The 11,145-nt window shown below is 37.1% G+C and overlaps 1 protein-coding gene across 1 annotated transcript; it reads left to right on the plus strand.

Annotated features, from left to right (window-relative positions):
- The first annotated feature begins 2,410 nt into the window (after nt 1-2,410).
- On the plus strand, nt 2,411-4,490 carry LOC105050180 (GDSL esterase/lipase At2g42990). The gene is made up of 3 exons (XM_010930101.2): nt 2,411-2,783; nt 2,854-3,346; nt 4,238-4,490. The coding sequence occupies exons 1-3, from the start codon at nt 2,415-2,417 to the stop codon at nt 4,429-4,431; spliced, it is 1,056 nt and encodes a 351-aa protein (XP_010928403.1). The 5' UTR covers nt 2,411-2,414; the 3' UTR covers nt 4,432-4,490.
- Nucleotides 4,491-11,145: the final 6,655 nt, after the last annotated feature.

An 11,145-nucleotide genomic window follows, 5' to 3' on the forward strand; every position in this document is an offset into this window, starting at 1 on the left:
AGTATAACAAAACAAATAATAAATGCGTGCTAATTTGTCCTCAGATAAAGGCCAATCTGCAACTCGTTGGTGCTGCATGCAACTTCTGCCTATGCAATGCAAAGTTCAAATGACTCAGATGTTGTGGTTCACTATTTTACCAAGTCCACGTGATTCGCCTCCTCCCTAATGGTTTCTGACATCACCATTCGAAGATAATGAGATGATCAGAATTGAGCTGCTAACCGGTCCAATTTGATATATATGATAATCCACCAAATGACTGCAAGTCTAGGGCATGGACCTTGATCTGTTAAGACTCAGATATCCATCCCCACAATGTCGTATAGCGTTAGAGTTGAACAGTCCAATTGAGAAGGAGAACTATGACCGGAGAGGGTGGAAGGACGGGTTGAGGACAGAGACAACTTAATGCCCTGATGATTGCCATTAGCGTAGGGCATACGCCTTTTTTTGAAAAAAAAAAAAAAAGAACCCTCTTTATCCGGCCGTCAGCATAGTAAGCTGTTATGTCATGATGCAGCAAGTCATTTGACATGCTTTTACCGATGAGAAGTTAAACAACCATGATCCTATCCCCTATCAAGTTCATCATGTATGCAGGTTCAAGTTACATACAGTATAATTTTTTAAAGCATCTTTTTTTTGTAATGATGAAAATCCTATATTAATGATATGGGTTATTTTAAATTTCATACATACGAAAAATTATATAATTTAGAGGCTTATAATCCATATATCAAATGATCAAAAATTGAACAAAATAAAATAATATGAAAAATTGACACTTTGGATATATAAACTAGAGATCTCCAAAGTATATATATATATATATATATATATATATATATATATATAAGTAATTTAAAGATAGTATATCATATCAATTAGCTTGGATCATCAATATGAAATTCTTATTGTTCAACTCAAAAAAGGGTGTAACTCCATAAAGTTATTCATGTGTAGCTTTATCCTGATCTACATGAAAAAAAGAGAGAAAAAATAGGTCAGAGTATATATAATCACAAAGGCTATAAATTTAAGGTGTATTTCTATTTACTTAATTGGTGCTGGACAATATTTATTATCCTAGTGCATTATGCAAATCCTAATGATACTTCCTATTGTACACACACATTTAAGGGATAAAAGAACTTGGAAGCCTCATTATGTTTGATACACAACGGGATAGCTTGCCCTCGAGCCCAGGCTCCATGATAAACGTACAAAAATTGCAGTCAACGACATTGTAAGTGCTGTACCTGCACATGTTTGGACAACCATCATCAAAAGATAGATAGCCATCAGATAATACATGCCGTATATAACACGGCACGCATTTGTGAGCCATGTTGTTTGATTACCATCAATCTTTTACTAATGACTATCTACAGCTACACAGCATTTTACGCTGCGGTATCCGCGCCCTACAAAGGAGGAGACATGGTTATAAATTAACTAAGAAAATGGAACCCAACCGCTAAAACGGTGCAGCTAGTTCACTGGAACCGAACAACGTTCGCTTTGGAAGGAACCAGCAGCAGACAGCCATTAAATGGTAACTTAATGGCCTCCATTTTCTGTTGGGTGGAAGCTTCCCCACGGGTTTCTGCTTCCCTTCACCTTCAGTAGCGTTGCCGGTCACCCATCCATGCAGGTATTCGGAAACTCCCACGTCTTCTGGAACCGCATGGCTCATTCTTTCACTCGTTGTTAGCCCACCGTACGTTCCTTTTCTTAAAAAAAGTTTTAACTTTTAACCCACCACGTGGCACGTGGGCACCGAGAACGGCCAAGGACCGCACCGAAAATTTTGTAACACCCCTCATTACTCCCAAATTACTACTTGCACCAGGTCCAACGAACCATGCCAAATCCGGTGGTGGAGAACACGCCACATAAGTTTTATATTTTTTTTTTGATACATACGGATAGTCATATTATTTTGATATAAAAATAATTTAAAAAAATTAAAATATAAAAAAATTTATAAAATCGATAAATAAATCATTCGATTATCAAATTTAATTTTTAAAATATTTTATTATATACGATGCGATTCAATCTTTCATGCTTCTCAATAGACTGTCACTGTAACCGAAGATCGGAGAATAATTTAAATATTAAAAAAATAGATGAATTCTTAACTATTCCGTATTATCACAGATCCACCCAACCACGGTACTGGCTCTGGGCTCTCGTACATTACCTCCTTGTATTTCACCAGTTTCCTGCGCATCATCCACCGTGCACATGCTACGAGGTTTGCCCTGCTCCGCTTGGACTTGGTCCACTGCAATAATTTCTCCACATTACCTGCTTCCATCTTAGCTTCCGTCCGGTCCCCACCAACTCACCTATTTATTCGTTCATTACTCCATTCCCCTCCACATCACTTGCCCCGGTCAGAGAAGATGTCACCCAACTGCTTCCCTTGGCTTCTCCTGCTCCAACTCTTGCTGCATTCCACTATGATCGCCGCTGCCAAAGTTCCGGCGATCATCATCTTCGGGGACTCCTCGGTCGACGCCGGGAACAACAACTTCATACCGACCGTCGCCAGGAGCAACTTCGAGCCCTACGGCCGTGACTTCAACGGCGGTCAGGCCACGGGTCGATTCTGCAACGGGCGGCTCGCTACCGACTTCATCTCGGAAGCTTTTGGGCTCCCCTCGACCGTGCCGGCCTTCCTCGACCCCAAGTACAGCATCAAGGACTTCGCCTCCGGTGTCTGCTTCGCCTCCGCCGGCAGCGGCTATGACAATGCCACCGCTGACGTTTTCGTAAGTCCTTAGCTTTCATATGATCTCCTTTTCCTCTGATATAATGTTAGCTTGGTCCGTTCTGTTGCAGTCTGTCATACCTCTATGGAGGGAATTGGAGAACTTCAAAGAATACCAGAAGCAGTTAAAGGATTACCAAGGGGAGGCAAAGGCCCAAGAGACAATAAGTGAGGCTCTGTATATTATGAGCTTGGGGACCAATGACTTCCTTGAGAACTACTACACCGTGCCCCGTGGCCGGCGGACGCAATATACCGTCGACGAATACCAGGACTTTTTAGTTGGCATTGCCGAAGGTTTCATAAGGGATCTTTATAAATTAGGTGCTCGCAAATTAGACCTTACTGGCATTCCTCCAATGGGGTGTTTACCGTTGGAACGAGCCACCAATCCGGCGTCTAGGGACGCTTGCAATGAAATGTACAACAGAGTGGCCTGGAATTTTAACAGCAAGCTGAAGCGCTTGATCAGCAAGCTTAACCGAGAATTGTCTGGTATGACGATTATATACGGCGATATCTACTATCTTTTTCTCGATGTAATCAAGAAGCCATTGACATTCGGTGAGTTCAAGAAGCCATTAATTCCAGCAACACATAGCAGCTAATGATCCATAAAACATTTACTCAAAAAAAAAAAAACTTATTTCTTCACACATATGCCTACACTGTTGAGTGTTGACATTGGCATCGCACATCATCACACTGTGGTCCATCCACAATAATAAGTGTATGATCATATATAGATAATTCACAAGTCAGCTGTCACATATAACGTCATAAGATTTTTTTTAAAAATGTTTAAGGAGTCACTTTTGATATGTTCGAAAACTAATATAAAGACATTTTTGGATGATAGCCTTCTGATGAGCTCAAAAGTTTCATATAATTATAATTGCTCACTCTATAATATCATATTTGATTAATGTTTTTAGAAAAAACTTCAAATTTGTTAATAGTTCTCTCTTTTTTTTCTTTTTTTTTTTTTAAGTGTGTTGCTTTAAAGTAGGCATAAAAATTTTGAAAAATGTAACTACAGGAATCAATATTCAATACTATTTGCATCATATATATACATACATCTACAGTTGCATGCTCAATAATCATACGTAAGAATTTATTGGTCCACTGCTATCTAACAACTTACGCGCATGCTATTATATTCAATTAATGTAGCTCACCAATCCGTGGGCTTGAAATAATCAATAAATGCACATGCCACATGTGCACATGCATGGCACAATGCAAGTGCCTAAAACCAGTATCTTCACCTTCCAATAAATATTTTCTTTTCTGAAAGGAATTCTAACAAATATTTTTCACTTCAATCAAAAGAAGAAACAAATGCTACCAAGGAACTGGATTAAAGTGAAGCTAAGATAAGGAGCACAAGCACTATAAATGTAACTAGATCAGCCATCAAATGCTGAATGTGTTTCGTTCCATGGTGTGCAGGATTTGAGGACGCAAACTCTGGTTGTTGCGCAACAGGAATATTTGAGATGGGTTACTTGTGCAATAGAAGGAGTCTATTCACATGCCAAGACGCCAACAAGTATGTCTTCTGGGATGCCTTCCACCCGACCGAGAGGATGAACCTGGTTATTGCGGCTGAAATCATGAAAACTACTCTACAAGTATTTAAATAAATTCAGTACTGCTTGGTTATAGTGTGATGTATGTTAACATGTAAATCTTAACATTATCATCTGGAGCTATATGTATAACTATGTAACGACTATGTAAGTACTTTTAAGTAGTAAATTTGAGTCTTTTAAGTAGTAGTGATATAAATATTTCATAATTTTGTCATCTTCAAAGTAGGGTAAGGTGTCGACAAGGGCATTAGAGATCGAAGTTAATTCGTTAACTTCATTTATGATTATAACAACGACAATGGATTTGTAGCTGATGCTGATTAGATTCAAGGATCAGATGTGACTTCTTGCTCATGGAGCCTGGAAAATGCCAGCCTAAGAAGTATAACAATTTTAGGCCATATCTAATAGAAAATACAACTTTTCAATGGAGTAGGCTGAAATAATTTAGCACGGAACCAGGAATTTTTTTTGTTTATTCCTCACTAAGGGAATATTATTGATCAAATTAAGAGCAATTCTTCTCGCCATTCCCTGATCCCATGGGCATGCAAGTTGCCTAATCAATATTTAATAGACTATCTTTTAGTTTTGAAATAGGTAATGTCAAAAGTATTATAATGAGCATTAATTGCAAGCCGCATTTGTTGTTGTTGTCTTCATTGCTGGTCTGTGTTGTCGATCATTATGAGGATGACGCTGCTACCCTTTTCTTTCATTTTATCTGTAAATATCAACACCGTCCACTGCCCCCGAAGAAGTCAAGGATGATAAGCGTCGCGGGGAGAGGAAAATTTGTACGAGGCAAGTCAAGTTCCCATCTTGCTACGTACCCATGTCGCTCTTTTCCTTCCTTACGAGCCACAAAAGTTGAATTTGACAGAGTTTGTGTTACTTCAGTTGTCGGAGGATGGCCAAGGGTTCCCACGGAGGTGGGTTGATCAGGATTCATTAATGAAACCAAAAGTGGATCTCCCTTCGCGGTAGAAGGCGAGGCAGTGGCACCACAGCTCTCCGTTGATAACTTTTAAGTTGCGTTTGATATATTATCAGACAGTAATAATTTAAATTATTTATAATTTAAATAATTTATTAATAATATTAATTATTATATTTAATATATATAGATAATATTATAAAAAAAAATTTAAAAATATTGATTGATATATTTAATATGATAATCAAAATACTAACAATGTAACATCAAATTTTCAAAATATCTTTAATCAAATTATTAATTTAATATTTTTAAACTATTTATTTATTTTTTTAATAATAAAAATTATTATGTAGAAAAAAATTATTATTTTTTAATATTTATTATTATTATTAAATTATTTTTTTATTTTTTTTCCTCTTCTTCTTCTCCCACACGTCACGCCCCGACCCCCCTCCCCTGCCCACCCCCTCCGCTCGTCATGCCTCCGACACCGCACCCTAGTGCTGCCGTGGCCACCGCACCCCGACCCCCTGACCGCCCGTCATGCCGCCACCCCTCTCCGACCCCCCGATCCCCCAGCCACCCATGCTGCCCTGACTACCGCACCCCAGCCCCTCGGCCACCTGTCGTGCTGCCACCCCTCCCCAGCCCCTCAGCCGGCCATGCTGCCCTGGCCACTGCACCTCGGCTCCCCAGGTCGCCCGTTGCACTGTCATGCCTCCCCGGCCCCCGGCCACTCGTGCTGCCCTAGCCACCGCCTCCTGCCCCCCGGCCGCCCGCACTGCCCTAGCCACAGCCCCTGGCCGCTTGTCGTGTTGCTTTCGACAAGGGCCACGAAGGCGGAGTAGGAGGCAGCAAGGGCCATCGGAGGAGGAGTTGGGGGGATTGCGGGGGGAGGCACGAGTTGGAGGGGCAGGCACGGGTGGCACTGCACTGGAAGAGGGGGGGAGAGGAGGATAGTTTCGTCAAAAAAATTTATTACAAAATTATCTCATGGGAGATAATCTGGATAGTCATCCTTCTCCTTGGTAATCCAGATTACCTCATAGGAAGTAATCTGAATTACCTGCTAATATAGATTACCGACTTAAAAAGCATACCAAATGTGGTAATCTGATTGGACTCTTTTAAATTGCTAGCAATCTGAATAGCTTGCCAGCTACCAAATGCAACCTTAAAGAATTTCTTTGTACACTGTATATGGTGTAGAGAAAATATATCACCAATCTGATTAGAACATGTAGCAATCGTATTTCAATACGTATTTAATGTCTATAATTCTATATTTTTGTTTAGAATTTTGAATGATGAAAATATCTCTCATCTTCTGAAAAATTATGACATCTTATGGTCATATTATGATATCTTACTGTCAAATTATCACTTCCTGCACATAAAATATCGTAATTTTTATTCTAAAAGTCATAAAAAAAGAAGGATATTTTTGTCATTGAAAATTTATAAATTTTTTAAATGATGAAAATATCACTCTCTTCTTTATAACATTTTAGAAGTAAATTATAATTTTTTATATGCAGAAAGTCATAATTTATCTGCAGAATACCATAATATGGTTACGGAATGTCATAATTTTTTCAAAAAAAGAGAGATATTTTTATAATTTAAAATTTTAAATAAAAAATAAAATTATAAATATTAAATATGCATCGAAAAATTATGGGTGTATAATCTAACTAATAAGATGATATATCTTTTTATATTATATATATTATATAAAAAATTATTTTAAATTTTATTATGTTTGTCAAGAGGACTTAGATATAAATATGTACATACAAATATATACCTATCTCTGTGTATGTATATATAGAGAGGTTCATTTGACTACTCCGAATGTAACCAAGCTGTCACTTCTACCGTCGTTCCCATTGGTGCGCAACCTGGAAAAGATCATGTCAAGAGCAGCCTTCCACCGTGGCATACCAAACCACAAAACGTGACAAAGCATTAATAGGATGAAACACCACCAGTGGTCTTTTCCTCCTCTCTCTGGTACAACACTGGGATGGGAAGTGACATGCCATCTACGTCCATACCCATCATTCAACACACGTCTCCTTCTCTCCCTCTTTGTCTAATCCCAAGCCCTTTCTTTCAAGGCATGTCTTCTTCTTGTTTATCATCTGAAGATTAGTATTTATCATAGATACCTTAATTTTTATTTCTGGTGAGCCAGTGTTTACTTGCATCAGATTACTATTTATTTCCGAATACTTTGTATTTACCCCCAGCAAGTGACCAAATCTTTTTCTGTTTATTCTATAATATTTGTGTTCATCCCTACAAATTAAGTGTTTACCACTTGGAGGTCAATGTTTATCCTAAGAAGAGATGAGAATGAGAGAGTGAGAGTAGATGGTATGCATCGCAAGCATGAGGTGCGCATTCTATGATGTTCCATTCATTATTCTTTTTTTTCTTTTTTGTTTATCAGAATAGTAATTAACAACCATTTAGATGCTTCAAAATCTGTACCAATCTAAGAGCAACAGTGGCAATCAGATTCGCACTTAGCTACATTCAAGTGTAGCTTACTCTCTCTCTCTCTCTATCTCTCTATCTACACACACATGTAGCTAGAAATGCGGGCTGCCTGTTTGAACGATCGAGTTTGGATTTGTTGGTTGTTTTACTGCTTCAGGAGGTAGAGGAGGTCTATCATTGGCTCTGATTACATTTATAAAAAAATTTTGTAGCAACTATTTTTAGAAGAACAAGATCCTGCAATGGTTAAATTGGAACCGGAGAGAGATGGGACAAGAGACTTTTTGATGATCCTTACTCTATATCATCAATTTGGTAGTTGAATTGTGCTACCACCGAAAATGCAAGTAAATGAAACAGCCATTATTGCTACTTTGGTGGTATCACATTTTTGAAATTCATTGTCAAATTCTAATTTTATTAGAATTTCTGTTTAGTTGATCATTAATTCTAATAATTTTAAAAGTCAAAATTTATTTTCATGATAATTCTAATAACAGTAGTATTTGTTTAAATTTATTTGAAAGAAAGAAAAATAGAAGTATTTAACTTTTGTCAGTGGTCCCACCATACAAGTTTTTTTTTTATCCAACAAAGTTAGGGGTGGCAATTGGATCAAGTCAGATCATATATAGATCGAATCAATGCAAGTCGAGTCAAAAAATTATCAATCCAAATCCAACATGTTTATTAAACGGATCAAAAATTCAAATATGAACCCAATCTGTTTATTAAACAGGTAATCTGATCCATTTAACTCATTTATTAAATAGATCAAATTAGATTAAATAGATTAAATGGGTTAAATAGATTAAATAAATTAGATTAAATAGGTCAAATACAGATTAGGTAGGTTTTAAACATGTTAAATAGGTCTTAAACGGGTTAAACAAGTCAAATTAAATGGGTCAGAAATAGATTAAATAAATTTTAAATAAATTAAATGAGTTAAATAGATTATCTGACTCAATTCGATGTGAATATTAAATAGATTAAATATATAAGATATCTAAAATTTAAATATGATCTAAATATTAAATAGATTAAATGAATTGATCTGTTTATGATTCAAATTCATTTAGTCTGGACTCAAATTTATTTACGACGGATCAGCTCATATTTGGCCGATTCTAAACAAAGTACCATTTTTTAAACTATTTGGAAACAAAAAGTTGTCCCAAATTATAAACTTTAGACCAGGTCATTGTAGAAATGGTGTTTTGTGACGTCATTAAAAGAGTTGCAGTGCTCCGGTGAATAGGGATTTGTGAGAAGGGTTCCACAACTACCGGGCGCTTTTTGAGCGGGTTATGGTTTATCAAAAGAATCAAACCGGAGTCAGAGGAGATACCTTCGGCTTCTATAGGCAAGTAGATTTTGAAAGAGTCTGAGGAAGATGGGGACCTGTGGCTTCACTTGTCTTGGGTAATCACTATGTAAAGAACTTGGAAATTTCTCATCAAATCCATGATATCTTTAAAATATCTCTTTTCCGGGCACGTCAGCTAGTCGTTGGCCTCCAAATACCACAATTGTTGTTATCGAGAGATTTAACCAGAAGTTCTCTAACACAATAGTGGTAATTCCTTTCATTCTTATTTTATTTCAACATAAATTTATGCATTCAATGTGCGGTTCTTCTGTCATATTATTTAATTCCAAATGAGAGGACTTTAAAACAGAACGGTCCTTGACTGCTTTAGATGTCAAGCTAGTAGTCCCTACATGCAAGGTTTTGACAGTTTGCTTCTACGTGATGGAGCTCAGGACTGGGCTCGGAGTCTCTCCATTATTTTGCAGTCAACCACCGTAACTCTTGTAACTTCTACCACCTCATCCTCCACGTCAAGACAGCTGAGGGTTCTCTATGCACCACCTTACCTTCCCATGCCATTTTCTGCTGACTGCCACTCGACGAGACCAGGAGCTCTTTTCCTTGCGCACCATAACAACTGTAGAAGAATGAAAACAACGGGGGCAAAAAAGAAACAACGGATCTGTGAGAAATAGATATATTACAATCTCAGGACGCCACTCAAAATATTAGATGGAAGAAAACCAGGGTGGTAAATACCGACTGGTTTGATCCAATACATCAAACAAATAAACAAAAAAACTAGCAAACACTGGGTGTTGAACAACTCAGATCAAAGGAAAGAGTATATGAATAAAAACCCGCAAGGAGCAAAGCATAACTTTTAAAAAAATTCAGTGCACTCCAAATAGTGCCAAAATTAATGCACCTAAGAAAGCTTTGGAAAATGATAGTAAAATATGTCCGTAGACAAAAGCTAATTGGGAAAACGAAAGAATCTGGCAGGCCGTCCTTAAGAAGTTAGTAACACAAAGTGAAGTTCGTGAATTAAAAATCCACAACATGCCCCGTCACTTCCTGATGAACTGAATAATAAGAGAAGAAAACAGCTCCATTGAAGCGACCACTCTAGCTCCCATTGTTTCTTTTTTTATTTTTTTGCTACCAAAAAAAAGAAATTGGCTTTTTTTTTTTTTTTGCTCCCCAAAAGATCCCCATCCCCCTATGAACCACAAAAGCTAAAGCAATGATAATCAAGAGTCTTAGGTACCCATCCTGCACAGGGCACAGTTGAAGACCAAGCATAATGATATCTAACAATCCAAGCTTGGGATAAAAAAAATAATTATGGGTCTGTTTGGATATCTAAGATTTTTAAATCTAAAATAAAAATCATGATATGATGTAGGATTTAATTCTATAGAATTATACCAAAAATCTTATTGAAAAAAAAAATCTTATGTAAATGATCCTATCCTACGTTTGGATGTGTATTTTGCATGGTAATTTGCATGATATATGTTTGGATATGCGGCATAAGTAAAAGAGCCATTGCTCTTGTTGAGTCTCTGTCCATCGGTTCGTATTAAAATTGAATCATCATATTGACCAATATAAAAGCATTGATAAGGATATATTGTCTTCAAGAGACAACAGCATAAATTTCTTAGTAACTTGAAGCCCAAAGCAGAAGACACATGAAACATCTTAAAAATGTAGGAGCCTAGGAATACAACTAGTAGTATAATGCATCTATAGGCACACTAAACATGATCAGTAGAACAACTAAGCGGCAGATTGTGATGGGTTGTAGAATAGATAATGCAACTATATAACCACAGCAAAAGGCTAATCTCCCAAAGAAAAAACCTAGTTCTGCCCGATGATGAATATAAACTAAATTACCCATAAAAAAGTCAAGAATTAAACAATTATAATTGCTAGTGCGAACCCCATCAGAATCTTTTTTATTATAGGAATCATCCTTTGGGACGACAAATAACTA

This window comes from Elaeis guineensis, chromosome 8, assembly GCF_000442705.2.
Source record: "Elaeis guineensis isolate ETL-2024a chromosome 8, EG11, whole genome shotgun sequence".
Classification (NCBI taxonomy): Eukaryota; Viridiplantae; Streptophyta; class Magnoliopsida; order Arecales; family Arecaceae; genus Elaeis; species Elaeis guineensis.